Consider the following 24,253-nt stretch of genomic DNA (forward strand, 5'->3'; position numbering starts at 1 on the left):
TGAATATTACCAAACTAATGCACCACAACAACAATCAGTTTTTGGTAAATGGTTATCAATCAGTACTATGACGTCTTTAACATGGTGAAAATACATAGCTCAGAAAGAATTCAAATCTCTATTTTATTTTCAACCTAGCATACCTTTCCCTCCTAAGCCTCCGTTGCTACCACTCTTTATACAACTTTAGCATCTATATTAGAATGTAGATAAAAATATCTAAGCGCTATCCAAGTGACAGCGTACCCTGCTCACTGCAATTCTTTTAGGTTAGAGTACGCCAATGACCATTAAGGGATCTGATATGTTTATGGAGGAAGGTTTATGCTACAGTTATTGGTAATGAGAAAAACTATGAACCACAGATTCGGACATCTTCATTCTTGCACATCCCTATCAGTTAACCTATAGAGAACCTGAGAATATTGTGATCACCGACACCTTCAAACAAATAATTAAGTCTCAAATAATGCCCTTCTTTTGCTCGTCTCGCCATCTTTGCCTTTCTGCTGGCAGTCCTGGCTACCCTGCTACCCATTTCAATAACATGATAAATGTATCCTATTGCTTGCCCTCATGTCAGATGACATCCTGCTGTAGCTTTATGATGTCAGGGCACCATTTGACCAATCGTCATGGGTGACAATTACACAGAACAAGGAGGCATTAGGAATTCCGCACTAGGTAACGCTCTGAAATTATGACTGCAGGCCAAGTAGGAGGTGTAATGGGAAAGGACTCTTCAACATTGAAGAAATTGGGCTCCCCATTTGAAAGGGGGCTGGAGGTACAAGAACACAGTATCCTAAAGAGCAACCCTTCTTGAGTATAAGAGTCCCACTTTCAGTGTGAAGTGAGGAAGGTTAAAATAGCTTCTCCCTATGTGAGAGAAAGTCAATTGCTCTAATATAGGGCACCTCATTCCAGCCTCAAAGACATTAATTTAATCTGATGACCTATTACTAGCACAAGTAATGAAAGTATGATTGTCAGCCTTGTAGACAGTAAACGTCTTTGAATAGCTATCATGATGCCCTTAGCGCCATCTATATGGCTTCAGTCTTGATAAATAATTTTCATGCGGAAGACGCCACTAAAAGGAGCAGAGAGCCGTCACATGCTATGCACTTTTTGTAAGGACCAGCAAAATGATAAATTTAGAGTTTGACTCACCATGTAAATTGTTAAATGAAGCAGAGGGCTGCTGAAGTTTTTTTTTTCTCTCAGCAACTCTGATAAATTTTCTTCTGCAACACTCCCTCTGCTGGTCATTCAATATAGTCTGCAAATGGAAAAGTCCACTGTTAGTCTATTAACAGAACTTGAATATTACCAAACTAATGCACCACAACAACAATCAGTTTTTGGTAAATGGTTATCAATCAGTACTATGACGTCTGTAACATGGTGAAAATACATAGCTCAGAAAGAATTCAAATCTCTATTTTATTTTCAACCTAGCATACCTTTCCCTCCTAAGCCTCCGTTGCTACCACTCTTTATACAACTTTACCATCTATATTAGAATGTAGATAAAAATATCTAATTGCTATCCAAGTGACAGCGTACCCTGCTCACTGCAATTCTTTTAGGTTAGAGTACGCCAATGACCATTAAGGGATCTGATATGTTTATGGAGGAAGGTTTATGCTACAGTTAGTGGTAATGGGAAAAACTATGAACCACAGATTCGAACAACTTCATTCTTGCACATCCCTATCAGTTAACCTATAGAGAACATTAGAATATTGTGATCACCGACACCTTCAAGGAAATAATTAAGTCTCAAATAATGCCCTTCTTTTGCTCGTCTCGCCATCTTTGCCTTTCTGCTGGCAGTCCTGGCTACCCTGCTACCCATTTCAATAACATGATAAATGTATCCTATTGCTGGCCCTCATGTCAGATGAAATCCTGCTGTAGCTTTATGATGTCAGGGCACCATTTGACCAATCGTCATGGGTGACAATTACACAGAACAAGGAGGCATTAGGAATTCCGCACTAGGTAACGCTCTGAAATTATGACTGCAGGCCAAGTAGGAAGTGTAATGGGAAAGGACTCTTCAACATTTAAGACATTGGAACCCCATTTGAAAGGGGGCTGGAGGTACAAGAACACAGAGTATCCTAAAGAGCAACCCTTCTTGAGTATAAGAGTCCCACTTTCAGTGTGAAGGGAGGAAGGTTAAAATAGCTTCTCCCCATGTTAGAGAAAGTCAATTGCTCTAATATAGGGCACCTCATTCCAGCCTCAAAGACATTCATTTAATCTGACCTATTACTAGCACAAGTAATAAAAGTATGATTGTCAGCCTTGTAGACAGTAAACGTCTTTGAATAGCTATCATGATGCCCTTAGCGCCATCTATATGGCTTCAGTCTTGATAAATAATTTTCATTCGGAAGACGCCACTAAAAGGAGCAGAGATCCGTCACATGCTATGCACTTTTTTTAAGGACCAGCAAAATGATAAATTTAGAGTTTGACTCACCATGTAAATTGTTAAATGAAGCAGAGGGCTGCTGAAGTTTTTTTTTTCTCTCAGCAAATCTGATAAATTTTCTTCTGCAACACTCCCTCTTCTGGTCATTCAATATAGTCTGCAAATGGAAAAGTCCACTGTTAGTCTATTAACAGAACTTGAATATTACCAAACTAATGCACCACAACAACAATCAGTTTTTGGTAAATGGTTATCAATCAGTACTATGACGTCTGTAACATGGTGAAAATACATAGCTCAGAAAGAATTCAAATCTCTATTTTATTTTCAACCTAGCATACCTTTCCCTCCTAAGCCTCCGTTGCTACCACTCTTTATACAACTTTACCATCTATATTAGAATGTAGATAAAAATATCTAATTGCTATCCAAGTGACAGCGTACCCTGCTCACTGCAATTCTTTTAGGTTAGAGTACGCCAATGACCATTAAGGGATCTGATATGTTTATGGAGGAAGGTTTATGCTACAGTTAGTGGTAATGAGAAAAACTATGAACCACAGATTTGGACATCTTCATTCTTGCACATCCCAATCAGTTAACCTATAGAGAACCTGAGAATATTGTGATCACCGACACCTTCAAACAAATAATTAAGTCTCAAATAATGCCCTTCTTTTGCTCGTCTCGCCATCTTTGCCTTTCTGCTGGCAGTCCTGGCTACCCTGCTACCCATTTCAATAACATGATAAATGTATCCTATTGCTGGCCCTCATGTCAGATGACATCCTGCTGTAGCTTTATGATGCCAGTGCACCATTTGACCAATCGTCATGGGTGACAATTACACAGAACAAGGAGGCATTAGGAATTCCGCACTAGGGAACGCTCTGAAATTATGACTGCAGGCCAAGTAGGAGGTGTAATGGGAAAGGACTCTTCAACATTGAAGAAATTGGGCTCCCCATTTGAAAGGGGGCTGGAGGTACAAGAACACAGTATCCTAAAGAGCAACCCTTCTTGAGTATAAGAGTCCCACTTTCAGTGTGAAGTGAGGAAGGTTCAAATAGCTTCTCCCTATGTGAGAGAAAGTCAATTGCTCTAATATAGGGCACCTCATTCCAGCCTCAAAGACATTAATTTAATCTGATGACCTATTACTAGCACAAGTAATGAAAGTATGATTGTCAGCCTTGGAGACAGTAAACGTCTTTGAATAGCTATCATGATGCCCTTAGCGCCATCTATATGGCTTCAGTCTTGATAAATAATTTTCATGCGGAAGACGCCACTAAAAGGAGCAGAGAGCCGTCACATGCTATGCACTTTTTGTAAGGACCAGCAAAATGATAAATTTAGAGTTTGACTCACCATGTAAATTGTTAAATGAAGCAGAGGGCTGCTGAAGTTTTTTTTTTCTCTCAGCAACTCTGATAAATTTTCTTCTGCAACACTCCCTCTGCTGGTCATTCAATATAGTCTGCAAATGGAAAAGTCCACTGTTAGTCTATTAACAGAACTTGAATATTACCAAACTAATGCACCACAACAACAATCAGTTTTTGGTAAATGGTTATCAATCAGTACTATGACGTCTGTAACATGGTGAAAATACATAGCTCAGAAAGAATTCAAATCTCTATTTTATTTTCAACCTAGCATACCTTTCCCTCCTAAGCCTCCGTTGCTACCACTCTTTATACAACTTTACCATCTATATTAGAATGTAGATAAAAATATCTAATTGCTATCCAAGTGACAGCGTACCCTGCTCACTGCAATTCTTTTAGGTTAGAGTACGCCAATGACCATTAAGGGATCTGATATGTTTATGGAGGAAGGTTTATGCTACAGTTAGTGGTAATGAGAAAAACTATGAACCACAGATTTGGACATCTTCATTCTTGCACATCCCAATCAGTTAACCTATAGAGAACCTGAGAATATTGTGATCACCGACACCTTCAAACAAATAATTAAGTCTCAAATAATGCCCTTCTTTTGCTCGTCTCGCCATCTTTGCCTTTCTGCTGGCAGTCCTGGCTACCCTGCTACCCATTTCAATACCATGATAAATGTATCCTATTGCTGGCCCTCATGTCAGATGACATCCTGCTGTAGCTTTATAATGTCAGGGCACCATTTGACCAATCGTCATGGGTGACAATTACACAGAACATGGAGGCATTAGGAATTCCGCACTAGGTAACGCTCTGAAATTATGACTGCAGGCCAAGTAGGAGGTGTAATAGGAAAGGACTCTTCAACATTGAAGAAATTGGGCTCCCCATTTGAAAGGGGGCTGGAGGTACAAGAACACAGAGTATCCTAAAGAGCAACCCTTCTTGAGTAGAAGAGTCCCACTTTCAGTGTGAAGGGAGGAAGGTTAAAATAGCTTCTCCCCATGTGAGAGAAAGTCAATTGCTCTAATATAGGGCACCTCATTCCAGCCTCAAAGACATTAATTTAATCTGATGACCTATTACTAGCACAAGTAATAAAAGTATGATTGTCAGCCTTGTAGACAGTAAACGTCTTTGAATAGCTATCATGATGCCCTTAGCGCCATCTATATGGCTTCAGTATTGATAAATAATTTCCATGCGGAACACCCCACTAAAAGGAGCAGAGAGCCGTCACATGCTATGCACTTTTTTTAAGGACCAGCAAAATTATAAATTTAGAGTTTGACTTACCATGTAAATTGTTAAATGAAGCAGAGGGCTGCTGAAGTTTTTTTTTTTTCTCTCAGCAACTCTGAGAAATTTTCTCCTGCAACACTCCCTCTGCTGGTCATTCAATATAGTCTGCAAATGGAAAAGTCTACTGTTAGTCTATTAACAGAACTTGAATATTACCAAACTAATGCACCACAACCACAATCAGTTTTTGGTAAATGGTTATCAATCAGTACTATGACGTCTGTAACATGGTGAAAATACATAGCTCAGAAAGAATTCAAATCTCTATTTTATTTTCAACCTAGCATACCTTTCCCTCCTAAGCCTCCGTTGTTACCACTCTTTATACAACTTTAGCATCTATATTAGAATGTAGATAAAAATATCTAATTGCTATCCAAGTGACAGCGTACCCTGCTCACTGCAATTCTTTTAGGTTAGAGTACGCCAATGACCATTAAGGGATCTGATAAGTTTATGGAGGAAGGTTTATGCTACAGTTGGTGGTAATGAGAAAAACTATGAACCACAGATTCGGACATCTTCATTCTTGCACATCCCTATCAGTTAACCTATAGAGAACCTGAGAATATTGTGATCACCGACACCTTCAAACAAATAATTAAGTCTCAAATAATGTCCTTCTTTTGCTCGTCTCGCCAGGTTTGCCTTTCTGCTGGCAGTCCTGGCTACCCTGCTACCCATTTCAATAACATGATAAATGTATCCTATTGCTGGCCCTTATGTCAGATGACATCCTGCTGTAGCTTTTTCATGTCAGGGCACCATTTGACCAATCGTCATGGGTGACAATTACACAGAACAAGGAGGCATTAGGAATTCCGCACTAGGTAACGCTCTGAAATTATGACTGCAGGCCAAGTAGGAGGTGTAATGGGAAAGGACTCTTCAACATTGAAGAAATTGGGCTCCCCATTTGAAAGGGGGCTGGAGGTACAAGAACACAGTATCCTAAAGAGCAACCTTTCTTGAGTATAAGAGTCCCACTTTCAGTGTGAAGGGAGGAAGGTTAAAATAGCTTCTCCCTATGTGAGAGAAAGTCAATTGCTCTAATATAGGGCACCTGATTCCAGCCTCAAAGTCATTAATTTAATCTGATGAACTATTACTAGCACAAGTAATGAAAGTATGATTGGCAGCCTTGTAGACAGTAAACGTCTTTGAATAGCTATCATGATGCCCTTAGCGCCATCTATATGGCTTCAGTCTTGATAAATAATTTTCATGAGGAAGACGCCACTAAAAGGTGCAGAGAGCCGTCACATGCTATGCACTTTTTGTAAGGACCAGCAAAATGATAAATTTAGAGTTTGACTCACCATGTAAATTGTTAAATGAAGCAGAGGGCTGCTGAAGTTTTTTTTTTCTCTCAGCAACTTTGATAAATTTTCTTCTGCAACACTCCCTCTGCTGGTCATTCAATATAGTCTGCAAATGGAAAAGTCCACTGTTAGTCTATTAACAGAACTTGAATATTACCAAACTAATGCACCACAACACCAATCAGTTTTTGGTAAATGGTTATCAATCAGTACTATGACGTCTTTAACATGGTGAAAATACATAGCTCAGAAAGAATTCAAATCTCTATTTTATTTTCAACCTAGCATACCTTTCCCTCCTAAGCCTCCGTTGCTACCACTCTTTATACAACTTTAGCATCTATATTAGAATGTAGATAAAAATATCTAAGCGCTATCCAAGTGACAGCGTACCCTGCTCACTGCAATTCTTTTAGGTTAGAGTACGCCAATGACCATTAAGGGATCTGATATGTTTATTGAGGAAGGTTTATGCTACAGTTATTGGTAATGAGAAAAACTATGAACCACAGATTCGGACATCTTCATTCTTGCACATCCCTATCAGTTAACCTATAGAGAACCTGAGAATATTGTGATCACCGACACCTTCAAACAAATAATTAAGTCTCAAATAATGCCCTTCTTTTGCTCGTCTCGCCATCTTTGCCTTTCTGCTGGCAGTCCTGGCTACCCTGCTACCCATTTCAATAACATGATAAATGTATCCTATTGCTTGCCCTCATGTCAGATGACATCCTGCTGTAGCTTTATGATGTCAGGGCACCATTTGACCAATCGTCATGGGTGACAATTACACAGAACAAGGAGGCATTAGGAATTCCGCACTAGGTAACGCTCTGAAATTATGACTGCAGGCCAAGTAGGAGGTGTAATGGGAAAGGACTCTTCAACATTGAAGAAATTGGGCTCCCCATTTGAAAGGGGGCTGGAGGTACAAGAACACAGTATCCTAAAGAGCAACCCTTCTTGAGTATAAGAGTCCCACTTTCAGTGTGAAGTGAGGAAGGTTAAAATAGCTTCTCCCTATGTGAGAGAAAGTCAATTGCTCTAATATAGGGCACCTCATTCCAGCCTCAAAGACATTAATTTAATCTGATGACCTATTACTAGCACAAGTAATGAAAGTATGATTGTCAGCCTTGTAGACAGTAAACGTCTTTGAATAGCTATCATGATGCCCTTAGCGCCATCTATATGGCTTCAGTCTTCATAAATAATTTTCATGCGAAGACGCCACTAAAAGGAGCAGGGAGCCGTCACATGCTATGCACTTTTTGTAAGGACCAGCAAAATGATAAATTTAGAGTTTGACTCACCTTGTAAATTGTTAAATGAAGCAGAGGGCTGCTGAAGTTTTTTTTCCTCTCTCAGCAACTCTGATAAATTTTCTTCTGCAACACTCCCTCTGCTGGTCATTCAATATAGTCTGCAAATGGAAAAGTCCACTGTTAGTCTATTAACAGAACTTGAATATTACCAAACTAATGCACCACAACAACAATCAGTTTTTGGTAAATGGTTATCAATCAGTACTATGACGTCTGTAACATGGTGAAAATACATAGCTCAGAAAGAATTCAAATCTCTATTTTATTTTCAACCTAGCATACCTTTCCCTCCTAAGCCTCCGTTGCTACCACTCTTTATACAACTTTACCATCTATATTAGAATGTAGATAAAAATATCTAATTGCTATCCAAGTGACAGCGTACCCTGCTCACTGCAATTCTTTTAGGTTAGAGTACGCCAATGACCATTAAGGGATCTGATATGTTTATGGAGGAAGGTTTATGCTACAGTTAGTGGTAATGAGAAAAACTATGAACCACAGATTTGGACATCTTCATTCTTGCACATCCCAATCAGTTAACCTATAGAGAACCTGAGAATATTGTGATCACCGACACCTTCAAACAAATAATTAAGTCTCAAATAATGCCCTTCTTTTGCTCGTCTCGCCATCTTTGCCTTTCTGCTGGCAGTCCTGGCTACCCTGCTACCCATTTCAATAACATGATAAATGTATCCTATTGCTGGCCCTCATGTCAGATGACATCCTGCTGTAGCTTTATAATGTCAGGGCACCATTTGACCAATCGTCATGGGTGACAATTACACAGAACATGGAGGCATTAGGAATTCCGCACTAGGTAACGCTCTGAAATTATGACTGCAGGCCAAGTAGGAGGTGTAATGGGAAAGGACTCTTCAACATTGAAGAAATTGGGCTCCCCATTTGAAAGGGGGCTGGAGGTACAAGAACACAGTATCCTAAAGAGCAACCCTTCTTGAGTATAAGAGTCCCACTTTCAGTGTGAAGTGAGGAAGGTTCAAATAGCTTCTCCCTATGTGAGAGAAAGTCAATTGCTCTAATATAGGGCACCTCATTCCAGCCTCAAAGACATTAATTTAATCTGATGACCTATTACTAGCACAAGTAATAAAAGTATGATTGTCAGCCTTGTAGACAGTAAACGTCTTTGAATAGCTATCATGATGCCCTTAGCGCCATCTATATGGCTTCAGTCTTGATAAATAATTTTCATGCGGAAGACGCCACTAAAAGGAGCAGAGAGCCGTCACATGCTATGCACTTTTTGTAAGGACCAGCAAAATGATAAATTTAGAGTTTGACTCACCATGTAAATTGTTAAATGAAGCAGAGGGCTGCTGAAGTTTTTTTTTTCTCTCAGCAACTCTGATAAATTTTCTTCTGCAACACTCCCTCTTCTGGTCATTCAATATAGTCTGCAAATGGAAAAGTCCACTGTTAGTCTATTAACAGAACTTGAATATTACCAAACTAATGCACCACAACAACAATCAGTTTTTGGTAAATGGTTATCAATCAGTACTATGACGTCTGTAACATGGTGAAAATACATAGCTCAGAAAGAATTCAAATCTCTATTTTATTTTCAACCTAGCATACCTTTCCCTCCTAAGCCTCCGTTGCTACCACTCTTTATACAACTTTACCATCTATATTAGAATGTAGATAAAAATATCTAATTGCTATCCAAGTGACAGCGTACCCTGCTCACTGCAATTCTTTTAGGTTAGAGTACGCCAATGACCATTAAGGGATCTGATATGTTTATGGAGGAAGGTTTATGCTACAGTTAGTGGTAATGAGAAAAACTATGAACCACAGATTTGGACATCTTCATTCTTGCACATCCCAATCAGTTAACCTATAGAGAACCTGAGAATATTGTGATCACCGACACCTTCAAACAAATAATTAAGTCTCAAATAATGCCCTTCTTTTGCTCGTCTCGCCATCTTTGCCTTTCTGCTGGCAGTCCTGGCTACCCTGCTACCCATTTCAATAACATGATAAATGTATCCTATTGCTGGCCCTCATGTCAGATGACATCCTGCTGTAGCTTTATGATGCCAGTGCACCATTTGACCAATCGTCATGGGTGACAATTACACAGAACAAGGAGGCATTAGGAATTCCGCACTAGGTAACCCTCTTAAATTATGACTGCTGGCCAAGTAGGAGGTGTAATGGGAAAGGACTCTTCAACATTGAAGACATTGGGCTCCCCATTTCAAAGGGGGCTGGAGGAACAAGAACACAGAGTTTCCTAAAGAGCAACCCTTCTTGAGTATAAGAGTCCCACTTTCAGTGTGAAGGGAGGAAGGTTAAAATAGCTTCTCCCCATGTGAGAGAAAGTCAATTGCTCTAATATAGGACACCTAATTCCAGCCTCAAAGACATTAATTTACTCTGATGACCTATTACTAGCACAAGTAGTGAAAGTATGATTGTCAGCCTTATAGACAGTAAATGTCTTTGAATAGCTATCATGATGCCCTTAGCACCATCTATATGACTTCAGTCTTGATAAATAATTTTCATGCGGAAGACGCCACTAAAAGGAGCAAAGAGCCGTCACATGCTATGCACTTTTTTTAAGGACCAGCAAAATGATAAATTTAGAGTTTGACTCACCATGTAAATTGTTAAATGAAGCAGAGGGCTGCTGAAGTTTTTTTTTTTCTCTCAGCAACTCTGAGAAATTTTCTTCTGCAACACTCCCTCTGCTGGTCATTCAATATAGTCTGCAAATGGAAAAGTCCACTGTTAGTCTATTAACAGAACTTGAATATTACCAAACTAATGCACCACAACAACAATCAGTTTTTGGTAAATGGTTATCAATCAGTACTATGACGTCTGTAACATGGTGAAAATACATAGCTCAAAAAGAATTCAAATCTCTATTTTATTTTCAACCAAGCATACCTTTCCATCCTAAGCCTCCGTTGCTACCACTCTTTATACAACTTTAGCATCTATATTAGAATGTAGATAAAAATATCTAATTGCTATCCAAGTGACAGCGTACCCTGCTCATTGCAATTCTGTTAGGTTAGAGTACACCAATGACCATTAAGGGAACTGATAAGTTTATGGAGGAAGGTTTATGCTACAGTTAGTGGTAATGAGAAAAACTATGAACCACAGATTCGGACATCTTCATTCTTGCACATCCCAATCAGTTAACCTATAGAGAACCTGAGAATATTGTGATCACCAACACCTTCAAACAAATAATTAAGTCTCAAATAATGCCCTTCTTTTGCTCGTCTCGCCATCTTTGCCTTTCTGCTGGCAGTCCTGGCTACCCTGCTACCCATTTCAATAACATGATAAATGTATCCTATTGCTGACCCTCATGTCAGATGACATCCTGCTGTAGCTTTATGATGTCAGGGCACCATTTGACCAATCGTCATGGGTGACAATTACACAGAACATGGAGGCATTAGGAATTCCGCACTAGGTAACGCTCTGAAATTATGACTGCAGGCCAAGTAGGAGGTGTAATGGGAAAGGACTCTTCAACATTGAAGAAATTGGGCTCCCCATTTGAAAGGGGGCTGGAGGTACAAGAACACAGAGTATCCTAAAGAGCAACCCTTCTTGAGTAGAAGAGTCCCACTTTCAGTGTGAAGGGAGGAAGGTTAAAATAGCTTCTCCCCATGTGAGAGAAAGTCAATTGCTCTAATATAGGGCACCTCATTCCAGCCTCAAAGACATTAATTTAATCTGATGACCTATTACTAGCACAAGTAATGAAAGTATGATTGTCAGCTTTGTAGACAGTAAACGTCTTTGAATAGCTATCATGATGCCCTTAGCGCCATCTATATGGCTTCAGTCTTGATAAATAATTTTCATGCGGACGACGCCACTAAAAGGAGCAGAGAGCCGTCACATACTATGCACTTTTTTTAAGGACCAGCAAAATGATAAATTTAGAGTTTGACTCACCATGTAAATTGTTAAATGAAGCAGAGGGCTGCCGAAGTTTTTATTTTTCTCTCAGCAACTCTGAGAAATGTTCTTCCGCAACACTCCCTCTGCTGGTCATTCAATATAGTCTGCAAATGGAAAAGTCCACTGTTAGTCTATTAACAGAACTTGAATATTACCAAACTAATGCACCACAACCACAATCAGTTTTTGGTAAATGGTTATCAATCAGTACTATGACGTCTGTAACATGGTGAAAATACATAGCTCAGAAAGAATTCAAATCTCTATTTTATTTTCAACCTAGCATACCTTTCCCTCCTAAGCCTCCGTTGTCACCACTCTTTATACAACTTTAGCATCTATATTAGAATGTAGATAAAAATATCTAATTGCTATTTAAGTGACAGCGTACCCTGCTCACTGCAATTCTTTTAGGTTAGAGTACGCCAATGACCATTAAGGGATCTGATAAGTTTATGGAGGAAGGTTTATGCTACAGTTGGTGGTAATGAGAAAAACTATGAACCACAGATTCGGACATCTTCATTCTTGCACATCCCTATCAGTTAACCTATAGAGAACCTGAGAATATTGTGATCACCGACACCTTCAAACAAATAATTAAGTCTCAAATAATGCCCTTCTTTTGCTCGTCTCGCCATCTTTGCCTTTCTGCTGGCAGTCCTGGCTACCCTGCTACCCATTTCAATAACATGATAAATGTATCCTATTGCTGGCCCTCATGTCAGATGACATCCTGCTGTAGCTTTATGATGTCAGGGCACCATTTGACCAATCGTCATGGGTGACAATTACACAGAACAAGGAGGCATTAGGAAATCCGCACTAGGTAACGCTCTGAAATTATGACTGCAGGCCAAGTAGGAGGTGTAATGGGAAAGGACTCTTCAACATTGAAGAAATTGGGCTCCCCATTTGAAAGGGGGCTGGAGGTACAAGAACACAGTATCCTAAAGAGCAACCCTTCTTGAGTATAAGAGTCCCACTTTCAGTGTGAAGGGAGGAAGGTTAAAATAGCTTCTCCCTATGTGAGAGAAAGTCAATTGCTCTAATATAGGGCACCTCATTCCAGCCTCAAAGACATTAATTTAATCTGATGACCTATTACTAGCACAACTAATGAAAGTATGATTGTCAGCCTTGTAGACAGTAAACGTCTTTGAATAGCTATCATGATGCCCTTAGCGCCATCTATATGGCTTCAGTCTTGATAAATAATTTTCATACGGAAGACGCCACTAAAAGGAGCAGAGAGCCGTCACATGCTATGCACTTTTTGTAAGGACCAGCAAAATGATAAATTTAGAGTTTGACTCACCATGTAAATTGTTAAATGAAGCAGAGGGCTGCTGAAGTTTTTTTTTTCTCTCAGCAACTCTGATAAATTTTCTTCTGCAACACTCCCTCTGCTGGTCATTCAATATAGTCTGCAAATGGAAAAGTCCCCTGTTAGTCTATTAACAAACTTGAATATTACCAAACTAATGCACCACAACAACAATCAGTTGTTGGTAAATGGTGATCAATCAGTACTATGAAGTCTGTAACATGGTGAAAATACATAGCTCAAAAAGAATTCAAATCTCAATTTTATTTTCAACCTAGCATACCTTTCCATCCTAAGCCTGCGTTGCTACCACTCTTTATATAACTTTAGCATCTATATTAGAATGCAGATAAAAATATCTAATTGCTATCCAAGTGGCAGCGTACCCTGCTCACTGCAATTCTGTTAGGTTAGAGTACACCAATGACCATTAAGGGATCTGATATGTTTATGGAGGAAGGTTTATGCTACAGTTAGTGGTAATGAGAAAAACTATGAACCACAGATTCGGACATCTTCATTCTTGCACATCCCTATCAGTTAACCTATAGAGAACCTGAGAATATTGTGATCACCGACACCTTCAAACAAATAATTAAGTCTCAAATAATGCCCTTCTTTTGCTCGTCTCGCCATCTTTGCCTTTCTGCTGGCAGTCCTGGCTACCCTGCTACCCATTTCAATAACATGATAAATGTATCCTATTGCTGGCCCTCATGTCAGATGACATCCTGCTGTAGCTTTATGATGTCAGGGCACCATTTGACCAATCGTCATGGGTGACAATTACACAGAACAAGGAGGCATTAGGAATTCCGCACTAGGTAACGCTCTGAAATTATGACTGCAGGCCAAGTAGGAGGTGTAATGGGAAAGGACTCTTCAACATTTAAGACATTGGAACCCCAATTGAAAAGGGGCTGGAGGTACAAGAACACAGAGTATCCTAAAGAGCAACCCTTCTTGAGTATAAGAGTCCCACTTTCAGTGTGAAGGGAGGAAGGTTAAAATAGCTTCTCCCCATGTGAGAGAAAGTCAATTGCTCTAATATAGGGCACCTCATTCCAGCCTCAAATACATTAATTTAATCTGATGACCTATTACTAGCACAAGTAATGAAAGTATGATTGGCAGCCTTGTAGACAGTAAACGTCTTTGAATAGCTATCATGATGCCCTTAGCGCCATCTATATGGCTTCAGTCTTAATAAATAATTTTCATGAGGAAGACGCCACTAAAAGGAGCAGAGAGCCGTCACATGCTATGCACTTTTTGTAAGGACCAGCAAAATGATAAATTGATAGTTTGACTCACCATGTAAATTGTTAAATGAAGCAGAGGGCTGCTGAAGTTTTTTTTTTCTCTCAGCAACTCTGATAAATTTTCTTCTGCAACACTCCCTCTGCTGGTCATTCAATATAGTCTGCAAATGGAAAAGTCCACTGTTAGTCTATTAACAGAACTTGAATATTACCAAACTAATGCACCACAACAACAATCAGTTTTTGGTAAATGGTTATCAATCAGTACTATGACGTCTGTAACATGGTGAAAATACATAGCTCAGAAAGAATTCAAATCTTTATTTTATTTTCAACCTAGCATACCTTTCCCTCCTAAGCCTCCGTTGTTACCACTCTTTATACAACTTTAGCATCTATATTAGAATGTAGATAAAAATATCTAATTGCTATCCAAGTGACAGCGTACCCTGCTCACTGCAATTCTTTTAGGATAGAGTACGCCAATGACCATTAAGGGATCTGATATGATTATGGAGGAAGGTTTATGCTACAGTTAGTGGTAATGAGAAAAACTATGATCCACAGATTCGGACATCTTCATTCTTGCACATCCCTATCAGTTAACCTATAGAGAACCTGAGAATATTGTGATCACCGACACCTTCAAACAAATAATTAAGTCTCAAATAATGCCCTTCTTTTGCTCGTCTCGCCATCTTTGCCTTTCTGCTGGCAGTCCTGGCTACCCTGCTACCCATTTCAATAACATGATAAATGTATCCTATTGCTGGCCCTCATGTCAGATGACATCCTGCTGTAGCTTTATGATGTCAGGGCACCATTTGACCAATCGTCATGGGTGACAATTACACAGAACAAGGAGGCATTAGGAATTCCGCACTAGGTAACGCTCTGAAATTATGACTGCAGGCCAAGTAGGAGGTGTAATGGGAAAGGACTCTTCAACATTTAAGACATTGGAACCCCATTTGAAAGGGGGCTGGAGGTACAAGAACACAGAGTATCCTAAAGAGCAACCCTTCTTGAGTATAAGAGTCCCACTTTCAGTGTGAAGGGAGGAAGGTTAAAATAGCTTCTCCCCATGTGAGAGAAAGTCAATTGCTCTAATATAGGACACCTAATTCCAGCCTCAAAGACATTAATTTACTCTGATGACCTATTACTAGCACAAGTAGTGAAAGTATGATTGTCAGCCTTATAGACAGTAAATGTCTTTGATTAGCTATCATGATGCCCTTAGCGCCATCTATATGGCTTCAGTCTTGATAAATAATTTTCATGCGGACGACGCCACTAAAAGGAGCAGAGAGCCGTCACATACTATGCACTTTTTTTAAGGACCAGCAAAAAGATAAATTTAGAGTTTGACTCACCATGTAAATTGTTAAATGAAGCAGAGGGCTGCCGAAGTTTTTTTTTTTTCTCTCAGCAACTCTGAGAAATGTTCTTCCGCAACACTCCCTCTGCTGGTCATTCAATATAGTCTGCAAATGGAAAAGTCCACTGTTAGTCTATTAACAGAACTTGAATATTACCAAACTAATGCACCACAACCACAATCAGTTTTTGGTAAATGGTTATCAATCAGTACTATGACGTCTGTAACATGGTGAAAATACATAGCTCAGAAAGAATTCAAATCTCTATTTTATTTTCAACCTAGCATACCTTTCCCTCCTAGGCCTCCGTTGTTACCACTCTTTATACAACTTTAGCATCTATATTAGAATGTAGATAAAAATATCTAATTGCTATCCAAGTGACAGCGTACCCTGCTCACTGCAATTCTTTTAGGTTAGAGTACGCCAATGACCATTAAGGGATCTGATAAGTTTATGGAGGAAGGTTTATGCTACAGTTGGTGGTAATGAGAAAAACTATGAACCACAGATTCGGACATCTTCATTCTTGCACATCCCTATCAGTTAACCTATAGAGAACCTGAGAATATTGTGATCACCGACACCTTCAAACAAATAATTAAGTCTCAAATAATGTCCTTCTTTTGCTCGTCTCGCCATGTTTGCCTTTCTGCTGGCAGTCCTGGCTACCCTGCTACCCATTTCAATAACATGATAAATGTATCCTATTGCTGGCCCTTATGTCAGATGACATCCTGCTGTAGCTTTTTCATGTCAGGGCACCATTTGACCAATCGTCATGGGTGACAATTACACAGAACAAGGAGGCATTAGGAATTCCGCACTAGGTAACGCTCTGAAATTATGACTGCAGGCCAAGTAGGAGGTGTAATGGGAAAGGACTCTTCAACATTGAAGAAATTGGGCTCCCCATTTGAAAGGGGGCTGGAGGTATAAGAACACAGAGTATCCTAAAGAGCAACCCTTCTTGAGTATAAGAGTCCCACTTTCAGTGTGAAGGGAGGAAGGTTAAAATAGCTTCTCCCCATGTGAGAGAAAGTCAATTGCTCTAATATAGGACACCTCATTCCAGCCTCAAAGACATTAATTTAATCTGATGACCTATTACTAGCACAAGTAATGAAAGTAGGATTGTCAGCCTTGTAGACAGTAAACGTCTTTGAATAGCTATCATGATGCCCTTAGCGCCATCTATATGGCTTCAGTCTTCATAAATAATTTTCATGCGAAGACGCCACTAAAAGGAGCAGAGAGCCGTCACATGCTATGCACTTTTTGTAAGGACCAGCAAAATGATAAATTTAGAGTTTGACTCACCTTGTAAATTGTTAAATGAAGCAGAGGGCTGCTGAAGTTTTTTTTCTCTCTCAGCTACTCTGATAAATTTTCTTCTGCAACACTCCCTCTGCTGGTCATTCAATATAGTCTGCAAATGGAAAAGTCCACTGTTAGTCTATTAACAGAACTTGAATATTACCAAACTAATGCACCACAACAACAATCAGTTTTTGGTAAATGGTTATCAATCAGTACTATGACGTCTGTAACATGGTGAAAATACATAGCTCAGAAAGAATTCAAATCTCTATTTTATTTTCAACCTAGCATACCTTTCCCTCCTAAGCCTCCGTTGCTACCACTCTTTATACAACTTTAGCATCTATATTAGAATGTAGATAAAAATATCTAATTGCTATCCAAGTGACGGCGTACCCTGCTCACTGCAATTCTTTTAGGTTAGAGTACGCCAATGACCATTAAGGGATCTGATATGTTTATGGAGGAAGGTTTATGCTACAGTTAGTGGTAATGAGAAAAACTATGAACCACAGATTCGGACATCTTCATTCTTGCACATCCCTATCAGTTAACCTATAGAGAACCTGAGAATATTGTGATCACCGACACCTTCAAACAAATAATTAAGTCTCAAATAATGCCCTTCTTTTGCTCGTCTCGCCATCTTTGCCTTTCTGCTGGCAGTCCTGGCTACCCTGCTACCCATTTCAATAACATGATAAATGTATCCTATTGCTTGCCCTCATGTCAGATGACATCCTGCTGTAGCTTTATGATGTCAGGGCACCATTTGACCAATCGTCATGGGTGACAATTACACAGAACAAGGAGGCATTAGGAATTCCGCACTAGGTAACGCTCTGAAATTATGACTGCAGGCCAAGTAGGAGGTGTAATGGGAAAGGACTCTTCAACATTGAAGAAATTGGGCTCCCCATTTGAAAGGGGGCTGGAGGTACAAGAACACAGTATCCTAAAGAGCAACCCTTCTTGAGTATAAGAGTCCCACTTTCAGTGTGAAGTGAGGAAGGTTAAAATAGCTTCTCCCTATGTGAGAGAAAGTCAATTGCTCTAATATAGGGCACCTCATTCCAGCCTCAAAGACATTAATTTAATCTGATGACCTATTCCTAGAACAAGTAATGAAAGTATGATTGTCAGCCTTGTAGACAGTAAACGTCTTTGAATAGCTATCATGATGCCCTTAGCACCATCTATATGACTTCAGTCTTGATAAATAATTTTCATGCGGAAGACGCCACTAAAAGGAGCAAAGAGCTGTCACATGCTATGCACTTTTTGTAAGGACCAGCAAAATGATAAATTTAGAGTTTGACTCACCATGTAAATTGTTAAATGAAGCAGAGGGCTGCTGAAGTTTATTTTTTCTCTCAGCAACTCTGATAAATTTTCTTCTGCAACACTCCCTCTGCTGGTCATTCAATATAGTCTGCAAATGGAAAAGTCCACTGTTAGTCTATTAACAGAACTTGAATATTACCAAACTAATGCACCACAACCACAATCAGTTTTTGGTAAATGGTTATCAATCAGTACTTTGACGTCTGTAACATGGTAAAAATACATAGCTCAAAAAGAATTCAAATCTCTATTTTATTTTCAACCTAGCATACCTTTCCATCCTAAGCCTCCGTTGCTACCACTCTTTATACAACTTTAGCATCTATATTAGAATGTAGATAAAAATATCTAATTGCTATCCAAGTGACAGCGTACCCTGCTCACTGCAATTCTTTTAGGTTAGAGTACGCCAATGACCTTTAAGGGATCTGATAAGTTTATGGAGGAAGGTTTATGCTACAGTTAGTGGTAATGAGAAAAACTATGAACCACAGATTCGGACATCTTCATTCTTGCACATCCCTATCAGTTAACCTATAGAGAACCTGAGAATATTGTGATCACCGACACCTTCAAACAAATAATGAAGTCTCAAATAATGCCCTTCTTTTGCTCGTCTCGCCATCTTTGCCTTTCTGCTGGCAGTCCTGGCTACCCTGCTACCCATTTCAATAACATGATAAATGTATCCTATTGCTTGCCCTCATGTCAGATGACATCCTGCTGTAGCTTTATGATGTCAGGGCACCATTTGACCAATCGTCATGGGTGACAATTACACAGAACAAGGAGGCATTAGGAATTCCGCACTAGGTAACGCTCTGAAATTATGACTGCAGGCCAAGTAGGAGGTGTAATGGGAAAGGACTCTTCAACATTGAAGAAATTGGGCTCCCCATTTGAAAGGGGGCTGGAGGTACAAGAACACAGAGTATCCTAAAGAGCAACCCTTCTTGAGTATAAGAGTCCCACTTTCAGTGTGAAGGGAGGAAGGTTAAAATAGCTTCTCCCCATGTGAGAGAAAGTCAATTGCTCTAATATAGGGCACCTCATTCCAGCCTCAAAGACATTAATTTAATCTGATGACCTATTACTAGCACAAGTAATGAAAGTATGATTGGCAGCCTTGTAGACAGTAAACGTCTTTGAATAGCTATCATGATGCCCTTAGCGCCATCTATATGGCTTCAGTCTTGATAAATAATTTTCATGCGGAAGACGCCACTAAAAAGGAGCAGAGAGCCGTCACATGCTATGCACTTTTTGTAAGGACCAGCAAAATGATAAATTTAGAGTTTGACTCACCATGTAAATTGTTAAATGAAGCAGAGGGCTGCTGAAGTTTATTTTTTCTCTCAGCAACTCTGATAAATTTTCTTCTGCAACACTCCCTCTGCTGGTCATTCAATATAGTCTGCAAATGGAAAAGTCCACTGTTAGTCTATTAACAGAACTTGAATATTACCAAACTAATGCACCACAACAACAATCAGTTTTTGGTAAATGGTTATCAATCAGTACTATGACGTCTGTAACATGGTGAAAATACATAGCTCAGAAAGAATTCAAATCTCTATTTTATTTTCAACCTAGCATACCTTTCCCTCCTAAGCCTCCGTTGCTACCACTCTTTATACAACTTTAGCATCTATATTAGAATGTAGATAAAAATATCTAATTGCTATCCAAGTGACAGCGTACCCTGCTCACTGCAATTCTTTTAGGTTAGAGTACGCCAATGACCATTAAGGGATCTGATATGTTTATGGAGGAAGGTTTATGCTACAGTTAGTGGTAATGAGAAAACTATGAACCACAGATTCGGACATCTTCATTCTTGCACATCCCTATCAGTTAACCTATAGAGAACCTGAGAATATTGTGATCACCGACACCTTCAAACAAATAATTAAGTCTCAAATAATGCCCTTCTTTTGCTCGTCTCGCCATCTTTGCCTTTCTGCTGGCAGTCCTGGCTACCCTGCTACCCATTTCAATAACATGATAAATGTATCCTATTGCTGGCCCTCATGTCAGATGACATCCTGCTGTAGCTTTATGATGTCAGGGCACCATTTGACCAATCGTCATGGGTGACAATTACACAGAACAAGGAGGCATTAGGAATTCCGCACTAGGTAACGCTCTGAAATTATGACTGCAGGCCAAGTAGGAGGTGTAATGGGAAAGGACTCTTCAACATTGAAGAAATTGGGCTCCCCATTTGAAAGGGGGCTGGAGGTACAAGAACACAGTATCCTAAAGAGCAACCCTTCTTGAGTATAAGAGTCCCACTTTCAGTGTGAAGTGAGGAAGGTTAAAATAGCTTCTCCCTATGTGAGAGAAAGTCAATTGCTCTAATATAGGGCACCTCATTCCAGCCTCAAAGACATTCATTTAATCTGATGACCTATTACTAGCACAACTAATGAAAGTATGATTGTCAGCCTTGTAGACAGTAAACGTCTTTGAATAGCTATCATGATGCCCTTAGCGCCATCTATATGGCTTCAGTCTTGATAAATAATTTTCATGCGGAAGACGCCACTAAATGGAGCAGAGAGCCGTCACATGCTATGCACTTTTTGTAAGGACCAGCAAAATGATAAATTGATAGTTTGACTCACCATGTAAATTGTTAAATGAAGCAGAGGGCTGCTGAAGTTTTTTTTTTCTCTCAGCAACTCTGATAAATGTTCTTCTGCAACACTCCCTCTGCTGGTCATTCAATATAGTCTGCAAATGGAAAAGTCCACTGTTAGTCTATTAACAGAACTTGAATATTACCAAACTAATGCACCACAACAACAATCAGTTTTTAGTAAATGGTTATCAATCAGTACTATGACGTCTGTAACATGGTGAAAATACATAGCTCAAAAAGAATTCAAATCTCAATTTTATTTTCAACCTAGCATACCTTTCCATCCTAAGCCTGCGTTGCTACCACTCTTTATACAACTTTAGCATCTATATTAGAATGCAGATAAAAATATCTAATTGCTATCCAAGTGACAGCGTACCCTGCTCATTGCACTTCTGTTAGGTTAGAGTACACCAATGACCATTAAGGGAACTGATAAGTTTATGGAGGAAGGTTTATGCTACAGTTAGTGGTAATGAGAAAAACTATGAACCACAGATTCGGACATCTCCATTCTTGCACATCCCTATCAGTTAACCTATAGAGAACCTGAGAATATTGTGATCACCAACGCCTTCAAACAAATATTTAAGTGTCAAATATTGCCCTTCTTTTGCTCGTCTCTCCATCTTTGCCTTTCTGCTGGCAGTCCTGGCTACCCATTTCAATAACATGATAAATGTATCCTATTGCTGGCCCTCATGTCAGATGACATCCTGCTGTAGCTTTATGATGTCAGGGCACCATTTGACCAATCGTCATGGGTGACAATTACACAGAACAAGGAGGCATTAGGAATTCCGCACTAGGTAACGCTCTGAAATTATGACTGCAGGCCAAGTAGGAGGTGTAATGGGAAAGGACTCTTCAACATTTAAGACATTGGAACCCCATTTGAAAGGGGGCTGGAGGTACAAGAACACAGAGTATCCTAAAGAGCAACCCTTCTTGAGTATAAGAGTCCCACTTTCAGTGTGAAGGGAGGAAGGTTAAAATAGCTTCTCCCCATGTGAGAGAAAGTCAATTGCTCTAATATAGGGCACCTCATTCCAGCCTCAAAGACATTCATTTAATCTGATGACCTATTACTAGCACAAGTAATGAAAGTATGATGGTCAGCCTTGCAGACAGTAAATGTCTTTGAATAGCTATCATGATGCCCTTAGCGCCCTCTATATGGCTTCAGTCTTGATAAATAATTTTCATGCGGAAGACGCCACTAAAAGGAGCAGAGAGCCGTCACATGCTATGCACTTTTTTTAAGGACCAGCAAAATGATAAATTTAGAGTTTGACTCACCATGTAAATTGTTAAATGAAGCAGAGGGCTGCTGAAGTTTTTTTTTTTCACTCAGCAACTCTGAGAAATTTTCTTCTGCAACACTCCCTCTGCTGGTCATTCAATATAGTCTGCAAATGGAAAAGTCCACTGTTAGTCTATTAACAGAACTTGAATATTACCAAACTAATGCACCACAACAACAATCAGTTTTTGGTACATGGTTATCAATCAGTACTATAACGTCTGTAACATGGTGAAAATACATAGCTCAAAAAGAATTCAAATCTCTATTTTATTTTCAACCTAGCAAACCTTTCCATCCTAAGCCTCCGTTGCCTCCACTCTTTATACAACTTTAGCATCTATATTAGAATGCAGATAAAAATATCTAATTGCTATCCAAGTGACAGCGTACCCTGCTCACTGCAATTCTGTTAGGTTAGAGTACACCAATGACCATTAAGGGATCTGATAAGTTTATGGAGGAAGGTTTATGCTACAGTTAGTGGTAATGGGAAAAACTATGAACCACAGATTCGAACAACTTCATTCTTGCACATCCCTATCAGTTAACCTATAGAGAACATTAGAATATTGTGATCACCGACACCTTCAAGGAAATAATTAAGTCTCAAATAATGCCCTTCTTTTGCTCGTCTCGCCATCTTTGCCTTTCTGCTGGCAGTCCTGGCTACCCATTTCAATAACATGATAAATATATCCTATTGCTGGCCCTTATGTCAGATGACATCCTGCTGTAGCTTTATGATGTCAGGGCACCATTTGACCAATCGTCATGGGTGACAATTACACAGAACAAGGAGGCATTAGGAATTCCGCACTAGGTAACGCTCTGAAATTATGACTGCAGGCCAAGTAGGAGGTGTAATGGGAAAGGACTCTTCAACATTTAAGACATTGGAACCCCATTTGAAAGGGGGCTGGAGGTACAAGAACACAGAGTATCCTAAAGAGCAACCCTTCTTGAGTATAAGAGTCCCACTTTCAGTGTGAAGGGAGGAAGGTTAAAATAGCTTTTCCCCATATGAGAGAAAATCAATTGCTCTAATATAGGGCACCTCATTCCAGCCTCAAAGACATTAATTTAATCTGATGACCTATTACTAGCACAAGTAATGAAAGTGTGATTGTCAGCCTTGTAGACAGTAAACGTCTTTGAATAGCTATCATTATGCCCTTAGCACCATCTATATGGCTTCAGTCTTGATAAATAATTTTCATGTGAAAGACGCCACTAAAAGGAGCAGAGAGCCGTCACATGCTATGCACTTTTTTTAAGGACCAGCAAAATGATAAATTTAGAGTTTGACTCACCATGTAAATTGTTAAATGAAGCAGAGGGCTGCTGAAGTTTTTTTTTTTCTCTCAGCAACTCTGAGAAATTTTCTTCTGCAACACTCCCTCTGCTGGTCATTCAATATAGTCTGCAAATGGAAAAGTCCACTGTTAGTCTATTAACAGAACTTGAATATTACCAAACTAATGGACCACAACAACAATCAGTTTTTGGTACATGGTTATCAATCAGTACTATAACGTCTGTAACATGGTGAAAATACATAGCTCAAAAAGAATTCAAATCTCTATTTTATTTTCAACCTAGCAAACCTTTCCATCCTAAGCCTCCGTTGCCTCCACTCTTTATACAACTTTAGCATCTATATTAGAATGTAGATAAAAATATCTAATTGCTATCCAAGTGACAGCGTACCCTGCTCATTGCAATTCTGTTAGGTTAGAGTACACCAATGACCATTAAAGGGAACTGATAAGTTTATGGAGGAAGGTTTATGCTACAGTTAGTGGTAATGAGAAAAACTATGAACCACAGATTCGGACATCTTCATTCTTGCACATCCCTATCAGTTAACCTATAGAGAACCTGAGAATATTGTGATCACC

General features: G+C 39.4%; 1 protein-coding gene across 1 annotated transcript in view; it reads right to left on the bottom strand.

Moving 5' to 3' along the window:
* LOC147688656 (uncharacterized) overlaps nucleotides 1-24,253 on the bottom strand; it is an 88,585-nt gene that overhangs the window by 151 nt on the left and 64,181 nt on the right. The window contains exons 9-26 of the mRNA XM_086939960.1: nucleotides 23,666-23,775; nucleotides 22,349-22,458; nucleotides 21,033-21,141; nucleotides 19,711-19,819; nucleotides 18,385-18,493; nucleotides 17,062-17,170; nucleotides 15,736-15,846; nucleotides 14,412-14,520; nucleotides 13,089-13,197; nucleotides 11,765-11,874; nucleotides 10,439-10,548; nucleotides 9,114-9,222; nucleotides 7,790-7,899; nucleotides 6,468-6,576; nucleotides 5,143-5,253; nucleotides 3,818-3,926; nucleotides 2,495-2,603; nucleotides 1,174-1,282 (exon numbers count right to left, since the gene is read on the bottom strand). Coding sequence (XP_086796086.1) covers nucleotides 2,590-2,603; nucleotides 3,818-3,926; nucleotides 5,143-5,253; nucleotides 6,468-6,566 — 333 coding nt within the window. The 5' untranslated portion in view covers nucleotides 6,567-6,576; nucleotides 7,790-7,899; nucleotides 9,114-9,222; ... (9 more) ...; nucleotides 22,349-22,458; nucleotides 23,666-23,775 and the 3' untranslated portion in view covers nucleotides 1,174-1,282; nucleotides 2,495-2,589. The remainder of the gene's footprint in view (nucleotides 1-1,173; nucleotides 1,283-2,494; nucleotides 2,604-3,817; nucleotides 3,927-5,142; nucleotides 5,254-6,467; nucleotides 6,577-7,789; nucleotides 7,900-9,113; nucleotides 9,223-10,438; nucleotides 10,549-11,764; nucleotides 11,875-13,088; nucleotides 13,198-14,411; nucleotides 14,521-15,735; nucleotides 15,847-17,061; nucleotides 17,171-18,384; nucleotides 18,494-19,710; nucleotides 19,820-21,032; nucleotides 21,142-22,348; nucleotides 22,459-23,665; nucleotides 23,776-24,253) is intronic.

Source organism: Lissotriton vulgaris, chromosome 10 (genome assembly GCF_964263255.1).
Source record: "Lissotriton vulgaris chromosome 10, aLisVul1.2, whole genome shotgun sequence".
NCBI lineage: Eukaryota > Metazoa > Chordata > Amphibia > Caudata > Salamandridae > Lissotriton > Lissotriton vulgaris.